At 39.9% G+C, this 19,892-nt stretch overlaps 1 protein-coding gene across 1 annotated transcript in view; it reads left to right on the top strand.

The window, feature by feature from the left end:
* FKBP5 (FKBP prolyl isomerase 5) overlaps positions 1-19,624 on the top strand; it is a gene marked incomplete at its 5' end in the record, with an annotated part of 55,222 nt that extends 35,598 nt beyond the window's left edge. The window contains 6 exons of the mRNA XM_079713293.1: positions 1,969-2,125; positions 6,892-6,982; positions 9,712-9,795; positions 15,991-16,176; positions 18,477-18,716; positions 19,452-19,624. Of these exons, the coding sequence (XP_079569419.1) occupies positions 1,969-2,125; positions 6,892-6,982; positions 9,712-9,795; positions 15,991-16,176; positions 18,477-18,716; positions 19,452-19,559 (866 nt within the window). The 3' untranslated portion in view covers positions 19,560-19,624. The remainder of the gene's footprint in view (positions 1-1,968; positions 2,126-6,891; positions 6,983-9,711; positions 9,796-15,990; positions 16,177-18,476; positions 18,717-19,451) is intronic.
* Positions 19,625-19,892: the final 268 nt, after the last annotated feature.

Here is a 19,892-nt window from a genome sequence, read left to right as displayed (position 1 = left end):
ATGCTTGAGATATTCTATAATACGTGGACCGAAACTCACTTTGCTCAGCAAATCTTTTTTCATGAAAAGTGTCATCACATTAGTCTAAATTAAATTTCTTGGGCAGATTTTAAAATATTTAAAAACACAAGTTTTCAAACTCTCAAATTCTTTAGAAACACCAGCCTTTACTCCAGTAAAAAATATATTAAGCCTAGGATTCCTTGCAGAACCTCTCTAGTGTGTATGTATTTGAAAATAATAAAGTTGAATTTATTTTGAAACTATTTCCAATTCAAAAGAACTTTCACTCTGCTGCAAGCTAAGCTGTATTTTATCTAGAACATTCCAAAAGTGAGTTAATAGAGAGTCATGTGCATTTGTGAGTATGGGACATAGAACAAAATTTCTGTATGCCACCTCCACCCTGAGAGCCAGTCTAGCTCTTGCCCCTGTTTAGAAGGTCTGACTCGAGAGTCAGGCCTTCTCTAGTTTGGCCCGAGCGTCTTCGACTCCACCCTATGTCTGCAATGGGAACAAATCGGGATGGTATTAATCCTAGTGACATAGAAAACGGTAGAGAACTTCAAAGCATAAATATCCATGTGACATTTCGGCCCCTAGTGTCTATGCCACTGCTGTTTACTCTTCAGGGTTTCTCTCATTTCCTAGGCCTGGGCTAAAGGTAACCTGATCAAATGATTAACTACAGGAATTAGCTTTGAAGCTGGTTTCTGGTCTACATTGAGAGTTATATTACTGGGCCATAGAATCGTAGAATTTTAGAGCTTCAAAGGACCTTTGAGATCAAGTAGTTCAAAAGTAGAGTAAGTTGGAATTGAATTTGTATTTGGAAAATAATTGTCTCCTGGAACGAATGTAACAGAACAAGTGATTTTTAGTCTCTAAAGCAAGTTATTGATCTAAAGTAGATCAACCAGTCTCAGAAAAGAAGCATTTTAGGAATTCCTTACATTTGAATCAAGGCCATTATATTACAGAAGTAGGAATAAAAAATTTTCTTATGAAAGACAAATTATTACATTGCTTGTCGAATGTTGTGCTGTCATACAAGCCATCCATTTTTCTTATTGAGTGAAAGACCTAAATGGAAAGGAATGAATATCTGTAATATTAAACGTAGTTGGAAAGTTTCAAAGAATTGTTTATCCCAGAAGAAAAAGTCTAACCAAGAGAAAAATATATATCTGTATGTGTTTTCCTATTTTATATTAACATAAAAGCCCCTTATGTAAAATTACCCTGGGAATGAGCTGAGTTTGAGTGCAGTGAGGAAGTAGGCCCTGAGAAATTGACCTCTTCACTTAACATTTCAGAGGAGGGGGTTGAGTAATTTGATTTGTCAAGTTATAGGAGACTATTGATTCCTTCACATTTTACATTTATTACTGCACTAAGGGATTACAGATATGTTGATGATGTTGCTTTTGGCCTTTTCATTTTTATTCAAACATATTTGTGAATGAGATTAAAACTCTCAAAGAAAAGAAAAAGAGCTTCTATATTCAGTTAACCCTTTAATATCACTGGGGAAATAGCCATTCGGTTGTTTTTCAGCCCAAGCATCCGAAACCAAGATGCAGTTATAAATGTTTAAGCCTTTGTATACTTGATATTAAGTTTGTGGCATTTTGATAATTACCTATTAAATAATCTAGTATTTCTTGTTTTGTGTTATAGGTGAGGAAACCACTCTTATATAGTAGGTTTAAGTTAAACCTGTGTTTCCACTTTATTATCCTCTAAGCTATCTTACTGATGTAGTTATCAGTAATTATAAGTTTAAACTTAAAACAGAAAGAAATATGATTGTTCTTAAATTTCCAGACTGGGTAGACTAAGCTTCAACAAGACATAGCACGTATGTCTCTAGATGAAATGAGGAAGGAGAACTACTCATTTATCACGTCCCTGAATTAGCCAGTCACAAAGAGCAGCTCTGTTGACTGTCCTTCTCCTCTCCCTCAGTCCACCTGGAAGGCCGCTGTGGTGGAAGGATGTTTGATTGCAGAGATGTGGGGTTCATAGTTGGCGAAGGAGAAGACCACGACATTCCAATCGGAATTGACAAAGCCCTGGAGAAAATGCAGCGTGAGGAACAATGTATTTTGTATCTTGGACCACGGTAAGCAGCATACCAGTTCAGTACACAGTGAAGTTATCTAAAGAACAGGGATACACTTGCTTTTTCAATCAACCTTTTGCTATTTTCAGTGAAGTTAAGGCCAACAGTGGAAACAATTAATTAAATCAGGCTACAGTTAGTCACAGAGTGAGTTAATGGGCCTTATAATATTACAGACATTTGTAAGCCTATTCACTTGATTGATGTGTGTTCAGGGTAGGACTGACAGCAAGTTTTGCTTTTCTGTTTGTTTTGCCTGCCATATTGCCAAGAGAGGAAGCTGTTGGCCCTTCTCACATGATTCTCTTGCCCCTTCTCTCCTTTTCTCTAAATTAGGCAGGAGGCAGTAAAACGTGGGGGTTAGAAGTTGAAGAAGCACTTGGATGATTTATTACCACTTGAATTTGTGCCACCTGTTCTTATACAGACTCCCTGAAAAAAAAGTGTTCTTCCTGGATCTAAAGGCAGCAGAGATGACTCATTTTTGCCTAAATTTTTCCCATCATAAGGATATCCATTAGCACTACCAAGCTTAGAACTATCAGACACTAACAGTCTCTCTTGTGAAAACATGTTTGGTATTATTTTTAGATCTAAAATTATACCATGAATCCAACCCTTCTATCTTGAGAAGTGGACCCTTGAGAGAAACCAGGGTGTTTTGATTCTGTTTGTGTGAAAGTGCATCTGCTTATCTCATGTTTCCTCCCTCTCTGGATCCTTGGATTTCAGTCAGTAGGATTTTGAGTTATTGAGAATCTTGATGACCTGCACTTACCAATAGGTAATATTGTGCCTTTTGTACAGTTGCTTGCCTTTGTGTAGCCTCGGTCGTAATCCAGTGGCATATTTACCTTTGCCCTAACACTTGAGCCATTAATCGTATTTCTTAAGTGATGTTTTAGTCATGCCACTACCCACTTGAAAATCCTTGCAAAATGCTCTACACCTCGAGCCCTTTAGAGCTTTCACTGAGGCACCTTTTATTTAATACCTTCTTTTTCTCTTATTCCTTTTTCAACTAGTATATTCCCACCTTAGTGTGTTTTATTTACATTTACTATGTATTTGTAGTTCACTTAGGTGAATCTGTTTCTATAAGGAACTTTTTAATTCAGGTGGTGCTATCTCTTCCATATCCAAGTAATATCTAACTATTTTTAATCCAGCATTCCAAAGTTACAGTAGTTCTAAACTCATATAAACAGAGTGGTATTTATGTCCATGTGTTTTCAGATCTAAGTTCCTTGAGGATGAGTTCTCTATACATTGTGAGCATATAATATGAATTGGTTCATTAACATTTTAACCTAGCTGACAAGCCAGTTGTGGGAACAGATGTCTCAAGTTTAATGGCAAAGGGAAACAGGAATTATCCTTATATTTACTAATGCAAATAGTTCCTTGCAAGTTTAAATTGTTGTATGATTAGTGATTTAAAAAAAAAAAACATGCAACTTACCAGCTGTGTACTCGACTCTCCTAAGCCTTAGTTTCCCTTTATGTAAAATGGGGATAATGGTATCTCCCATACAAAGTTGTGGAGGACTGAATGAGATAATGCATGTAAAGAGTGTAGCAAAGTGCCTGACACAGCCAAACCCTTAGTATGTTAGCTATTTTTGCTGTTGTGATGATTCTCTCTCTCTTCCATTTTACTCTCAGACCATAAGGAAAGGGAAACCCCATTTTAACATATGGTAGATTTTTCAGGCATAAAAGTTGTCGACAAGTTTTCATAAATTACTAGATATAAAAGTTTTTTCATATGTTTTATGGAAAGAATTTAGCATAGTTAGAAAGGAACATGTTCTTTTCTCTTCAAGATGTTGCTTAGTATGTTGAGGAGTCATTAAAAGTGCAGAGTCTACACCAGGAGACTGTCCACACGGGTGCTGCGTAAGATTATCTGTGTATATAGAGAATCCCTGCCCACCGGGCATGCGGTGAGCATGTGCGGTGAATTTGCTTGTCTTACCAGAGTCCCAGTTATAGATACATTGCATTTGAGTGTGGCTATAAATATGGCTGTTGCAAATATGTGTTCTGTTTTACTCTTAGTGTCATCTGTATTTCATGCTCCAAAAACCCCAGGGCATATACCTTCTCTTTCATTCTGATAGACTCCTTGGCAGGATGTTTTCATAGTAAGGAATTCCTAAAACACTTCCAGAGAAGCCATTTTCTCTCTTCTCATCAGGACAATGTCTTTAATATTGTTTTAAATACGGTGACTGATTAAGCTCTTTTGTTTCAGGTAAAATATGGCTAGTTTTAGCTATTTTCTTTTTTCTTCCTTATCTTCTGTCCTGCACCAACCCCAAACAAAAACATAGGCTGCCAAGAGCCAGAGTATCTCAATTATGCGGCAGTGTGGGTCAAAAACTAAACAACTTTCTGGGACACACAGAGTCTGAATTTAAATCCTGGCTCTACCACTGCCTCTTTGTGTGATTCTCAGGAAGCACTTCTCTCTGAGCCTCAGTTTCTTCATCTGTAAAAAGGAAGCAGTTGGTAAGAGCAGTTGCATACAAGGTGCAAGTGCTTCTTGTATGCACATAAAGGCTTAATGGTCATTAGCAGTCATTATTTGTATCTCTGCTCTCTGCAGGCACCTGTCAGTTTAAGAACATTGATACTGGATTCCTTCTGTTACTGTAATCCAGCTTGTCTTTTGGTTAAGCCTAGAATTCCTCTTGTGGCGTTCTGTCTTTCAGTCAGATGAATTTGTGTGCCCTGGGTCCCTCCTCGCCCAGCCTAATCCAGCATAAATGAGATAACTTTCTGTAAAATAGGAAGTCAGGTTAAATGCTCACAAAACAGTTCGGTATGAGCTTACGCCTCCCCAGGATTATGTGTTCCACATGTGTCTTCACAGAGTTTCTTCATTTGAACCCAGGAAAGACTGTAGAAATCATACCCTTCCTTAGTATTCTTTAATCCCGTTGATGATAACCAGAACAATTTGGTGCCTGCCCTTGACCCAAACCCTCACCCTCCTCGCCCCCAGCCACGGAACTCCTATTTTTAAGCGTTGTAAGGCAGCTCTTCTCATCCTCGGCACTATTGACATTTGGGGCTGGATATTTCTTGGCTCAGGGAGCTGTCCTGTGCACTGTTAAGATGTTTGGTAGTGTCCCTGACCTCTACCCACCAGAAGTCAGAAGCATCCTAGTTGTGACAAACCCCAAATCTCTAGACATTGCTAGATGTCCCTGATAGGGATAGGGGCTTAACCCCTTTTGAGAGCCACTGGTCTAAGGCAAGTGCCAGAGCATCTGTTGGGTTTGTACCTGTTTAGCACAGGGCTCCAAATAGAACATGCTGTCAGTAAACACATGCTCAGTGAGGACTCACCTGCCTACCTGATTCCCATCAGTTAAGGAATGTTCTTTTATTTACCAGATGGCAGAGACAAAATAGCAGATATATCGGTCTAAGAGCTCAAAGTAGAAAACTAGTCACCACTTCCTACAGTTGGCCACTGGTAATTATGTCCTCTTTTATTTCTTTGCTGAAGATACCCTTTGCCCTGCTATTAAAACTACCACACCCCATTCCTACCAGCTCTCACTCCATCTCTGTGCCTCTCTCTGGCTCCAGCTTCCATTTTCTTGTGTAACAGGGGAGGTAAATGAGTAAGCATTTTCTTCCTGAAAAATTCAGGCAGGGAGTAAAGAAGTGGTACAAATAGCAAGAGATGAGTGTTCCCACTCTAGTCCTTTTGCCCCAGAGAAAACTGAAGGTATTAATACATCAACTTGGCTTTGGCCTGGTTTCAAACCATAGCCTGAGAGTTTGAGTTTACTAAGATTTTTGCAGTGCCATTCCATATATTAAAGAGTAGTTTGCTTGAAACAGATGGAGCAGAGTATATTCCGGTGAACGTTTTCCTAATATGCTGGGCATTGTTCTGCATGCTGGGAAACCACTGAGCCAGACAGACAAAGCTCCATCAGAATTTCCATTCTAGTAGATGTGTGCTCCTTAGAATGCCTTGGATGTGTTAAAATTTTAAATGATCCCCAAAAACAAATTTATATATCCCCGTAATTTTATTCAGTAAGTTTTGGCTAAAAAGTGTAGTGTTTTACAGTGTTATAGCCAGAGAGCTATGAGAATACAGTACAGAGTATTTCTCTTGATGAGGTATTAGAGTTTGCTGGGACTGTTCTTTTTGAGTATACATTTGTTTTCTGGTATGGTTTCTGAAAGTCTTGAAGAAACACTATGAGGACGTATATCCTTCCTGATGTGTGCACCTTTCCCCCATTTATCTGACTGGAAGTGGTACTTTTGGAAGGGGACAGCACTTTAAAGTTAAAAGCTTCTTAAAACATACCTCTCCCAAACAGCACTATAATGATTATAGTGCCTGTCTTCTCTGGGTCCTGATAAAGCTTCAGGGAAAGCCCTTATAGTCAAATAATGGCTGTTTTACAGAAAGAACTGGATATAAAATCAAGCAGAAAAAGAGACAGTGACATTTAAAATCACATTAAGCAAGCTGTCCCAAGGAGTGCAGGTGTTGCATTACATATGAATATGAAGAAGAAAACTAACTGTAGCCTGGTTTCTTAAAAAAACCACAGCAGTGATACTTGGCACTATATCTTCTGATCAACATCTGGTTTGTCTTCAGGGCCTTTGATGTGTGTAGTTTGCAAATGATAGCTCTATGCTGATGTGACGACTCAAAATACTGAAGGGGGTGCCTGGAAATACACCAATTCTTTAAAGTTTTATTTTTTTACTCTCCATTTCAGATATGGTTTTGGAGAGGCAGGGAAGCCTAAATTTGGCATTGAACCTAATGCTGAGCTTATATATGAAGTTACACTTAAGAGCTTCGAAAAGGTGAGAAAATACCAACTTCTCTGAAATCATGACAGATTTCTTCTCCATCCACTTCTTGTAAATTAGTATCTTATATTACCAGGTGGTATAGATAGATGGTATTTGTTTGTATATTGTGCTTTTCATGACCAAGTTTGTCTCCTGTCTCTGACGCTGCTACTAGAGCACAGGACAACTGATACAGCACAGCTGATACACAACCAAGGAGCTCAGTGTTCTTATTTTGTTCCTATGTGTCAGCCTTTTTTTTTTAATTAACTTTTTTTGGTAGAAGCCAAGACTTGTTCCCTTACTTGTTCCTAGACTTGTTCTTTTTGTACTTTTTTTCCTGGGTTGAAGACAAAAAGGTTCATGTTCTTGCCAAGCAGCTCCTTGGGGGAGTGGGGTGCAGTTTTCCAGGGCTGGACGGATCATACCCTTCACAGGAGTCGTGAAGAGGCCTTCACTGTGGCTCCAAGTTATCATCCAAAATGCAAGGGCTTCATGGGCCACCAAGCTCTGTGGCAAGGAACACAAGGAACAAACCTGCTAACCCTAGACTTTTTCTTTTTGTACCTGTCCAAGTAGAAAAAAAGAGAGCGTTTGCCTCAGGTTCCAGAAATGGCACGCCTCCTTGAGTGTATTTCCATCTCAAACCCGCCTCTGGAGGCTCCCAGCAGCAGCTTCCCTGGACAAACGCAGAGCATATGCCTGAGCTAGGTACGCTGTCCCATCCAGCTACATCCTCTGCGCCACCAGAGCCCAGCCGTTCCCCGAGAACCTCAGGAACTGCATCTTGTAGACCTTTTTCATCCCCACAGTGCTACCTCCATGTTCCATACTTCAAGCTTTGGACTGGAAACGTGACTGTTGTTATGTTATTAGACTCAGAAAGGAAATCATTGTCCTGTAGGCCTCTAACTTTGGGATCCTCCCCGAACAGTGATGTTCCTAATCATAACACCTTCCCCAAAACAAACATATGCTCTTGTCACAACCATTGCTTGTTGTCAGGTAACGTCTTCTGAAGTCCTGCTAGCTCAGTACTGATCCTCCAAAGCTGTCTTCACAGCACAAAGTGGTTTTTATCTTTAAAGAGGGAGAAAATAATTTTTAGCAATAAAGTAACCCCCACCCCTTCCCATCACAGCCCAGTGGACCTTGTACACTCAGGAGCCTCCTCACGGTAGTACGCCACAGCGAGCCTGTGCTCAGTCACGGCTGCAAGGGCGTAGGCCAGGCTGCACTGCTAGGTGTATTTGAAACCACGTGATCAATCCAAGAAGAAGATACAAGAATTGCAAATATATATGCATCCAGCATAGGAGCACCTCAATATATAAGGCAGATGTTAACAGACATAAAAGGAGAAATTGACAGTAACACAATAATAGTGGGGGATTTTAACACCCCACTTAGATCAATGGACTGATCATCCAGACAGAAAATCAGTAAGGCAACACATGCCTTAAATGACACTGTAGACCAGATGGACTTAATTGATACTTATAGAGCAATCCATCCAAAAGCAGCAGAATACACATTCTTTTCAAAAGTGCACATGGAACATTCTCCAGGATAGATCACATGCTGGGTCACAAAGCAAGCCTCAGTAAATTTAAGAAAATTGAAATCATATCAAGCATCTTTTCTGACCACGGTGCTATGAGATTATATTTGAAACCATGTGACAGTGTGTGGCAGTGATGGAGGCAACATGAATTCATTTTCTGTTTTGTAATACTAAGAATAGATTTATAATCAATAAAGACTGAACCCAATATAAAAATGCAGAACGCTTGTTATTAGATTTTTAAATAATAAAGTTAAATTGTTAAGAATCAACATAGGGTTGCCAGGAAGACTAGTAACTCTCATTATTCACTTTAAAAAGGAGGGGATATATATACCACTGTCTTTTGAATAGAGAATTTCATATTTACCCACTTAAGCTTCATAATTCTTATGCAGTAAATAGCACTGACACAGCCATTGTCATCTTCCCTAAAGGACTCCAGATTGTTCTGTTGACTCTTTATGATCCAGCTGTTCATAATGAAAGTGCAGTTGTCCCTGGATTCGTATCTATAATGGGGGAGGAGTAATGATACACACAGTATAAGTTAGCAGGTGATCATGAAAGCATTTGTTTACATCTTGGCATCACCTCTATCCTCCCAATTATGTTTTCCTTGAAATTCCCCAAGTACGCATGTGCAAGTTGCTACAGTTTGGAGGCTTTATTATGTCTGGTTGTTTCAGAGTGGAGAGACAACTACATGACCTGGAATTTTTAAAGTGTGTATGAATATACAACTGTGACTTGACTACAGTAGTGTTACCATTTTAGAGTTGAAAAACTGAGGCTTGAGAGAAACTTGCCTAAATTATAATAGTAGTTTAGCGGCAGAGTTTGCAGGAGGGAGATAAGGGGCCCCAGCTTCCATTGTGTGGCCTCACCTCATAATTCTAAAGGTGCATTCTTTAACGATGCTCAACAGTTCATCTTCCTTACGGTATTACTGCCTGCACCTCCCTCTTGAGCAGCATGGATCAAGCTACAGCTTTGTCCTCATGGAAAGTGAGTTCTAGCCTAGCAGTGCATTGGCAAGGGCACACAGTTTTAAAAGCCAGTGTGTTTTGGGGGTGTGGGTATCCTCTAGGAGTAGCTATTGTTTCTTCTTATGGACATCAGCTGATGCTTTTTCCTTCTCTGTTCATCTAACCATTGTCACACATTTATACAACAGGCCAAAGAATCCTGGGAGATGGATACCAAAGAAAAATTGGAGCAGGCTGCCATTGTCAAAGAGAAGGGAACTGTGTACTTCAAGGTATGTGAGTCTTTGTACAATCCTTTCTATCTCAAAGAATTTATTCAAGTATCAGTTAATTGTGCTGATATTCCCTATTCTGAATTCTATACCCTTCTGGATAAGAATAAGCCTGAATTTTTACAAGTCTGTCATTTTCAGTATAAGAAATGGTGAGACAGAATGAATTATGTGACAAAAAGAATACAAAAGCCTCTTGTACACATTCTACTCTAGATTGTAAGCCTCTGCAAAGTCAGACCAGGTCCGGCTTGCCCACCCACCATGTATCACTCAAGACCTAAAGCATCTTGATTGGTACATAGTGGTCACTCAACAAGTGTTTGTGGGACGAAACAAAGAATGAATGGAATAATTGTTAGTAGAATTCAAAGGGCTAAGTTTCATATCATTTTCCTTTCCACTGTCTTGGAGAAGTCACTTAGGTACATGATAAAAGGAAAGATCATGCACAGATTTCAAAAGGAACTGGCAGGAGGAGAGTATAAATTTCTTCTAATGTCCAAGATGATCCTGGACATTAGATCTTGCTTTTGTGAGAAAAAAGCAGAAATTCCTGAACGATATTTGTCATTTATTGATTCTTGAAAACACTTTCTTGTAATCTAGGAATGTGTTGTTTCCTCACTTAGATTTTAGACCCCCAGATACAATAAAAAAAGAAACAGGGGCTTCCTTGGTGGCACAGTGGTTAAGAGTCTGCCTGCCAATGCAGGGGACACGGGTTCGTGCCGCAGTCTGGGAAGATCCCACATGCCGCGGAGCGGCTGGGCCCGTGATCCATGGCTGCTGAGCCTGCACGTCCGGAGCCTGCGCTCCGCAACGGGAGAAGCTACAACAGTGAGAGGCCCGCGTACCGCAAAAAAAAAAAAAAAAAAAGAAACAGCGCTTTGTTCAGTTCTAATCAGAACGTACTATCCATTGCTTCCCCATTGCCGAATATTATACCTTCTCCACATCAAGCAGAAAGGGCTTAGCGCAGAAGAGAATGAGAGAAAGAATGGGAGTTTTGTCAAGGTTTCTTTTTTTTCCTTGCTGCTGTGATCCAGGAGGAAAAAAAAAACAATTAGATGATGTTTTCAGCAGTCTATAAAGCAGTGATACATCAGTGTACTTCAACAAGTCTTCATGGAGAACCTGCTGTAAGACATGTCCTTGAGTTGACAGCCTTGTCTGGAGGGAGGGGAGGCAATATTAACCCACATGAAACAACTAGAGAATTATGTAAGACTGTATAACCAACATAGAATTACACAGCCAGAGGGCAACAGGTATGATTATTATTTTCTAAACTTTGAGAGGAGCCCCATTATTGAGTCATAAAATCAGTTTAGTGGAAGTGTATTGCCTTATGTAGTAAGGATACACTTCGTTTCACAAAACTTTGTTCAGTTGTGTGTGAGTGCGTACTAGGTCATAATTTAAAACATTTCTTACTGTGGGTGTAGCTAATATATAATTATTTATATTTATTTATAACTATTACATATATTAAAATAATGTATGGATCACCAGAAAGCATTAGGATATGGCAGAATGACCTCTGAATTGGGGAAACTGGGCTTTATGGCTCCAAATGATTTAAAGTCATTTATGGTCCAAAGAGATTATTTTTTCATGTGAAAAGTGAGGGAGTTAAATTAGAAGATTCCCAGGTTTCCTTCCAGCCCTAAAATTCGGTGCATTTCTGAAGTCTCAAGAACAATTTTGATTTTTTAAAATTCTAATTGAGGTATTGGATACCTCTGTAACTATTCAGGTAGATTCCAGATGAGTTATTTGTAGACCCAAATACCTAATACACTAGAACAAAAAGAAAATTTTCTGTAAAATTACTTAAGACCATAGGTCCTGAACTATGTTTTCCTATCTACTTGGAGTCCATAAAAGTCTTTAAGGGTATTTTTTATATTTCCCAAAACCTCTGAAAAGAATATTAACATTTGGTAGGGGGGTTGCGACTTTTGGCATTTGACTAGAATTAACTCGGTGTAATAAAACAGCTTGGCTATTCAGAAGCTCTAATTGGTTGCTGATGACTCAAATAATGTTGCGAAGCCACGTGTCATATAGCTGTGTCCTGAATATATACAGAGAGATGGCCAGAATTTACAACTAGCAACAGAAAGCAGTGCTAAATTGTCTGTACAGTTACTAAACTTTGTTGCTTCTTAGCATCATAACTGCAACAGTGATTTGTGTATTTCATAATATTATGAACCCTCTTAAAATTACAGATCTTTGGATAAAATCTGGATCAGCAGTCACACATATGGAACATATTATTTTTAACATGCAATTTGATAGACAAAATCTTTCAAAACATTAGTTTATTGGGGGAAAATTAATGAAAGGTTCAAAACCACTGACCTAAGACCTTTCCCCCAGAATGTCTCTGAACATTTTGTACTACTCAGAACTTCCCTGGAGGCACCTTCAATAATTTTAGGTAAAAGATCCCAGCAGTGATCCTAGTTTTAGCTGTAAGACTTCAGAAATGGTTGGTAGGTGGGTTCCTATACACATTCCCTTTTCAAATGTCAGGGCAGGTTTCAATCTGCCGTGCTGCCTTCCTGGCCCTCGAGTTTCCAGGGTGTTTGACTTGGCGCCCTGTGCGCAGCGCAGAGCCCGGGTGTGCGGGCCAGAGCAGAGATGGGGTACATTGCATGCCACCCGCACGTTGGAGCTCCATTTTCATTGACCTGTCGGTTTGGTTTACACGTAAGTGGGTAAGTCTCTCCCCGTAGTAGGGTAGAATTGTAATAAGCCTTTAAATGGGAGTGATTTTGGCGTTTAGAGTGTAAACTCCTATCAACCTCTGAACGCAAAAGAGAAGAAAGGTAGGAGAGGACTCTCTTCATTTGGCTCTGAAAATAATTATTAAGCACGTTTAACAACGTGACGTTATGCCAGGCATTGTGCAAGTCAGTTAAACAGACATGATTTTTGCCCTCATAGCTGACAGCATTCTGCGGGACAAGAGCATTAAGTATCACACGTGTTTCTCTTTTCTGACTTGGAGGCAGAGTGGTAAGGCTGAGGACACTTTCTAACCAAGAGGTTCTTGCGCCCCCTTGTGCTCCTTGGGGAAAAAAGCATTTCTAAAGCAAGCTAGTTAAGGATCGTCCTTCAACCATGGAACCCTTTGCAGACAAACCAGGCTTTGCTATGTTTTGACCACCATTACTGAACCAGGAAACCAGTGCTATGATTTAGAAACAAGTCGTCTGTGACTCTAGGATTTTAGGTTAAAAAAACTAAAAACCTTCCCCTCTTTCTTGTTCCTTCACTCTTTTAGAGCAGGATTTCTCAACCTCAGCACAATCGACATTTGGGGCTGTATAAGTTCTGTTTGGCAGGAGGCTGTTCTGTGCATTTAGCAGCATCCCTGGCCCCTACCCACTAGATGCCAGTAGTACACACATATTCTCCAGTTGTGACAACAAAAAACATCTCTAAACATTGCCAGATGTAGTTGAGAACTCCTGTTTTAGTACATCAGCAGCAGAAATAACACAGAGGTCTTTGTTCATTAGAAGTTGAGATATAAGTAAAATTATATATACTATATAAGAAAAGGCTATCAAAAAATTAAAATGCTCTGTAAAGGTAAGGAACATTTAGGTATTACGAAGTCTAATACTTTGGGTTTTTTTTTTTTTTTTTTTAGAAACCATAGCCTTTACCATCCTGATAGTCAGAACCTACTGAAGTGATAGGATCTGGATCTTTGTCCTCCCTGACTCTTCTTTTCTTTCTCTATGACAATATATTAAATAGTCAGAAAGGTAATTGGAGCACTAAAGATGGAGGAGGAGAGAGAGGAAGAAGAAACTTGGCGTAACAGGGAAGATGCCTGTCCTCACCTAATCTAAATGAAGTGGCACCTCTTATTTTCACCTACGCCTCCATTTTGCTCCCAATGGTTGAAAAACTTTTGATTCCATAGTTATATTCCTTTGACCTTAATGTTTACTTAGCACACCTTCATTAAGGGCCTCCTTATGTTAAACCCTGGATATTCCAAAAGGGATAGGACATGCTTCCTGTCCCAAAGAGCTCACAATCCAGTAAGAGAAAAGACAATGACAGAAAATGCCCAACCCTGAAACTGGTGAGGACTTTAATCTTGAGTAGTGGGCCTAAGGCTAAGACAAACTATAAGTACAGACAACGCCTGACTTACAGTGGTGCGAAAGCTATACACATTCAGTAGAAACCACACTTTGAATTTGGGGTTTGACTTTTCCTGGGCTGGTGATGTAATCAGCGGCAGTGAGCACAGCTCCCGGCCCTGCAATCACGGAGGCAAATAACCGATACAGCCATTCTGGACCCACACAACCATTCTGTTTTTCACTTTCAGGACAGTATTCAGTAAATTACATGAGATAGTCAACACTTTATTATAAAACAGGCTTTTTTTTTTTTTTTTTTTTTTTTGCGGTACGCGGGCCTCTCACTGCCGTGGTCTCTCCCGTTGCGGAGCACAGGCTCCGGATGCGCAGGCTCAGCGGCCATGGCTCACGGGCCCAGCCGCTCCGCGGCATATGGGATCCTCCCAGACCGGGGCACGAACCCGTATCCCCTGCATCGGCAGGCGGACTCTCAACCACTGCGCCACCAGGGAGGCCCTAAAACAGGCTTTTTGTTAGATGATTTTGCCCAACTGTAGGCTAACGCCAGTGTTCTGATCACACTTAAGGTAGGCCAGGCTAAGTTACACTGTTTAGTAGGTGAGGGCTAGTAAATGCATTTCAGCTCGCCCGGGGTGTGTTGGGAGGCGACCCCACTGTAAGCTGAGGAAGATCTGTACCTTCAGACCCAGGCCCTCTCCTTGGAACTGGTCTACCCCATCCTTATCACCAAAAATCGACATTGGGGCTTCCTTTCTACAGATGGAGCTCATTTTTATGCCAACCACCTGAATTCCTTTATAACGGGAACATTCTCGTAGACTTGCTCTGTGATTTTTCTCTTCTTAGTCATTGGGTGACGTTTGGAGTGCATGGGGAGACATAACTCTACACGGATGTGTATGTCCTGCTTTGACTATGGTAAATCCTAGTGACATGATCTTAACACTGTTCATTGGTCAGACATTGAATTTAATGTCCTAAGGGGTCTGGCTGCAATCCTTCCATCTGGTGGGATGTGTCATGTTTTCGAGCTTATGGTCACCTCCTGCAGAGGAGACCCCTCACCTGTACCCCCATCTTATTTGTGTACTTACCAGCTATCACTCCTCTCATTCATCCTAAAATGGCAGCAAACACATTGTTTCAGCCCATTATTTCTTGTATAGACCAGATATAATTCATGTGAGTTAATTACACAATTTTTATTCACGATTTTTAGAATTCTAATCGGGTAAGAGAGCAAAAATATGGTTAAGAGAAAGAGCTTTCTCATGTAGTTAGGTGACTAACACCTGTGTGATTTATGTTTTATAGTTATTTATGTTGGATGGCTGCTCTTCAACTATGTATATTCCCATTATCTATAGATCAGAGGTTAGCAGACCACAGCCTGTTTTTGTAGGTAAGGGTCTACTGAGATGCAGCCATGCCCCTTTATTTATATATTGTCTGTAGCTGCTTTTGTACTACCAAGGACAGAGTTGCAACAGAGACTGTTTTGTCTGCAAAGCCTAAAATATTATCTGCCCCTTTACAGGAAACGTTTGCCAACCCCTGGTTTAAATAAGATTTGCTGGGTTTGGGACTAGCACTTGCCAAAATATAGTGTGTGCTGTGCAGTGCTGATCGTCAGGAGGAGAAAAGGGAAAAGTAACTTCCCTTCAAGTAAACTAGTGACATAGTCTACAGCTACTCACCAGCCCTTTGAAAGTTTGGTAAATTTTAGCACCAAAGAATGTAACCCAAAAGCCTTGATGCCCACCTGCTGAAAGAACTGCCCCCTCTGAAAAGGGTGAGATGGTAAATGCTGGACAAGAGCATTACGGTGCCCGGCCCTGCACCAGCTCAGAGGTCACTGGAACTTGAGAAGGAAGGGGGAAAGCTGCCTGGAGAGCCACCTCCTGAGAACAGAAGGAAATGATCAGATACCTTGGTTGGTACGAGGTGGTTGTCTCCTTTTGCAGATTTGCTTTTCTCAGGGAGGGCTGAGCTTACACTTCCTTTGTATCTGCTCCAGAGCCTGTACAGCAAGTAATTACTGGCTTTTCTCTGTTAGGGAGGCAAGTACATGCAGGCGGTGATTCAGTATGGGAAGATAGTGTCCTGGTTAGAGATGGAATATGGCTTATCAGAAAAGGAATCGAAAGCTTCTGAATCATTTCTACTCGCTGCCTTCCTGAACCTGGCCATGTGCTACCTGAAGCTTAGAGAATACACCAAAGCCGTGGAATGCTGTGACAAGGTAAAATGTCTTCGTGTGGAATGAATGTTAGATAGTCCGGATCTTTTTTCTCCATCCTCGTACTCAGTCGTCTTCTGCTTCCTCTCAGCGAAGCTTTGGATTTTTCATTTTGCTTTGTTTTGTTTGGGATTATTTGTTTCTCAGTAAGAATTGGGAAATTCAGAAAGGTTTTTTTTTTTTTTACTACAGTCATACTTTCCTAATGCCTAGACTATTTATAATAATACATTATGAGTAAAGGTTTTGATAAAATTAAGCAATTTTTATCCATGACCTTAAGTCGATGGTATTTGGTACCAGATTACACAATTTAATAAGAACATTTAACTGAAGCCTTTTAGGATTTTAAGAACAGACTGTGGCTGCTCATGCAGGGATATATACAAGTCACTTTTTATTATAATCATATTTATTCACTGACTAGGAATATACATAAATAATTTGCAAGACCCACAAAGCATCAGCATCCCTTATTACATCTCTATTGTTAACATGTTAAGCAGCACCTAAGTACTAAAAGACCAGTAACAGTATCATGTGTACGATTCTGTTCTTTTCTACACTAGCTGATGCTATTGTGTTAGGTATTTGGTCTCAGAGTGAACAGTGTATATTATACTGTGGGTAAAAGCTAGTAACTGGATATATCTTAAAGACAGACAAAGGAAAGAGGAATAACACGCAACTATTTCATACCTTCTTTGTAAGATTATTTTTGAGATTTAAGATTTTGAGTTTTGTGGATGTGTTCCCTATCATGTTATACTAAATTTTTGCCTGAAAAAATAATATTATTAATTACATTTTTAAACTTTGTGCTTCTTTACTATAGTAGTATAAAGTCATTCAAAATTCAGACATTACAGAAACATACAAGAAACTGAGTCCATTCATAAAATTTCCATTGACCCTCTCCCAAGACCACAATCATTCATTTCCCACACATCTTCCTTTTGTTTTTCCATACATAGTAACATGTATATTTTTTAATGAGAATGTATAGATGTATAAAACAAGGACATCTTTCTGCATCTTATCAGTTCATCATATAACTCTTCTTCATTCTTTTTAAAGTCTATATAGTATCAATTGTATGCATCTATCATAATTTATTTAACCAAACCGTTTTGGTAGATTTCCAGGTTTTTGATATTATAAATTATGTAGTGTTTCTCTGCATATGTGTGGAATTATTTCTCTAGGATAAAATTCCTAGGAGTGGAAATACTGGTTCAAAAGATGTTATTTTAATATATTTAAATTTTAATACTTCATATATTATTGAATATTATCAGCGGTTTCTTTTCTCAGTAGTATTGGCAACAAAAAATTCTTTTCATTTTTATTTCTTGGTTACCAATGAAGTTGCACATCTTTTCATGACTTGTTAGCCATTTGTGTTTCTTCTTTGAATTGCTTGTTCACATCTTTCCACCAGATTATTTGTTTTCTATTGATTGAGGTAGCCTCACATTATCACTGTTAACCCTTTGTCTGACAGTAGGTACCTTGTTCTCACTTATTTGTCTTTGATGATGGTATCTTTTTCTGAAAAGAAAGTTTTAATATTTCATAGTAAAATCTGTCTTTTTAGAAAAGTCTTCCCCATCCTACAATAATTTAAAAAACCCTGTTCAGTACTTAAAACACCTACTCCAACTAGGTTTACTTTAAAAAAAAAATAACCCTATTATATTTTATGGGGGGGGTTTTGCATCTAGTTGGTCTAGAATTTATTTGTGTGCTTATGATACGAGGTAAGAATCTAACTTATTTTCTACATGGATAGTCACTGTCTTGGCCCCATTTATTGCAAAGTTAATCCTTTCCCTACATGATTTACATTACCATCTTTGTGATTATTAAATCTTTTTGTATACATACACATGAATCTGTTTCTGAATGCCTTGTTCTCTTCCACTGACCTGTTTGTCCGTGGAGTACTTAACACTGTTTTAATAGTTTCAATAGTTTAATAGTATATATTTTTCTCTGGTGGGTCAAGTCCCCTCATTATTTTTGTTTTTCCAAAATTTTCTCTGCCATTCTTAGTCATTTACTTCTTCCACTGGACTTTATATGAACTTTTCAAAAGTCCTCCTCCCAAGTCCCCTTGGAACCTTTATAGAAATTGCATTAAATATAGAAATTAATTTGGATATTTTGATCAGTAGTATATAATTACCTTGAGCCTGATCTTTTCAATATGCCTTTTCCAGTTCCCTTGGCCAGAGACCTTTCTCTCCAAATTCCCACAAGGTATATGCATCCTTTCTAAAACATAGACCATCTGTCCCTAGGCCCTTGGACTGGACAGTGCCAATGAGAAGGGCTTGTACAGGAGGGGTGAAGCCCAGCTGCTCATGAATGAGTTTGAGTCAGCCAAGGGCGACTTTGAGAAAGTGCTGGAAGTAAACCCCCAGAATAAGGCCGCGAGACTGCAGATCTCCATGTGCCAAAAAAAGGCTAAGGAGCACAATGAGCGGGACCGCAGGATATATGCCAACATGTTCAAGAAGTTTGCAGAGCAGGATGCAAAGGTATGTGCAGAACCCACTTGCCTTCAGGTAGATCATGAACTGACTGACCTTGCTCCCTTGACTTTTGTTCTAAGAAGGTTCAGCATAGGACACAAGCACAGGAAGACAACCTAAGAGGCACAAGAATAGGGAAAATGATTTCAGGTCTGATTGAGGCTGGTTTGGATCCAGAAATAGAGTAGAGCTGTTCCACTATTCTGTTCCCCAAAGGCATGTAGTTGTGAGGCCCTGGCATGTCCATGCAAGAGAAGAGGGAAATTAATTCCCTAGAAATGTACTAAGGCTTTAATTATTTTTTTTTAAAAAAACAAACAACACCTGCTTGTTGAGACTTCAATTTTCCTGGGAAATGGGCTCTGATGGGGAAGCCCCGCCGTCATGCCCTTTACTTTGAGGCTTGGGAGCCAACCTAGCGAATGGGATAGGAGCAGTCAGCCTCCCCTGCAGCAAAGTTGTATTCTGGTCCTGCGCTGACCGTCCGCTCAAACCCCCTTGTCATGTGGACTTGACTGTTAAACAGCTGTCCCTGTGGCAAGCCAGTCACTTTAACGAAAGAAAAGTGAAAGCCCTCACTCTAACTATGGCAGCAGAGCCGTGACTTACACACCTGCACGATCTAAATAAAGTCACGGTAATGCCCTCTTGTGTTTGACCTGACAGTCTGGAGGAGCCAGGAAGTAATTGGACATTTCATTTCTTTTTTCCTCTAATCCTCTTGATTTACTTCTTCCTCAGGAAGAGGCCAGTAAAGCAATGGGCAAGAAGACTTTAGAAGGGGTCACCAATGAAAAAGAAACAGCAAGTCAGTCGATGGAAGAGGAGAAAGCCGAAGGCCATGTATGACACCACGCCAAGGAGGGAAGAGTCCTAAGGAACTCGGCCCCTCCTCCACGGGCTTTCACCCAACTCAGGACTAAACAGTGTTTAATGTAAAGTTTGTTATAGTCTATGTGATTCTGGAAGCAAATGGCAAAACCAGTAGCTTCCCAAAAAAAACCACCACCCTGCTGCTGCCCAGAGCTCTCATCGAGGGGGTGGCAATGGGACCACTCCAGGTGGAACAAAGCAGCGACTGTTGGTGTGGAGAGATTGAGCCAACAGCTTAAGTCCAGCTCATTTCAGTTTATGTCAACTTGCAATATCCAGTTCAGGGTCTCTTGAGATCATCCTAACAAT

This window comes from Hyperoodon ampullatus (assembly GCF_949752795.1).
Source record: "Hyperoodon ampullatus genome assembly, chromosome: 10".
NCBI lineage: Eukaryota > Metazoa > Chordata > Mammalia > Artiodactyla > Ziphiidae > Hyperoodon > Hyperoodon ampullatus.
The sequence above is the reverse complement of the archived record's forward strand: the minus strand, read 5'-3'. Positions and strand labels throughout refer to the sequence as shown.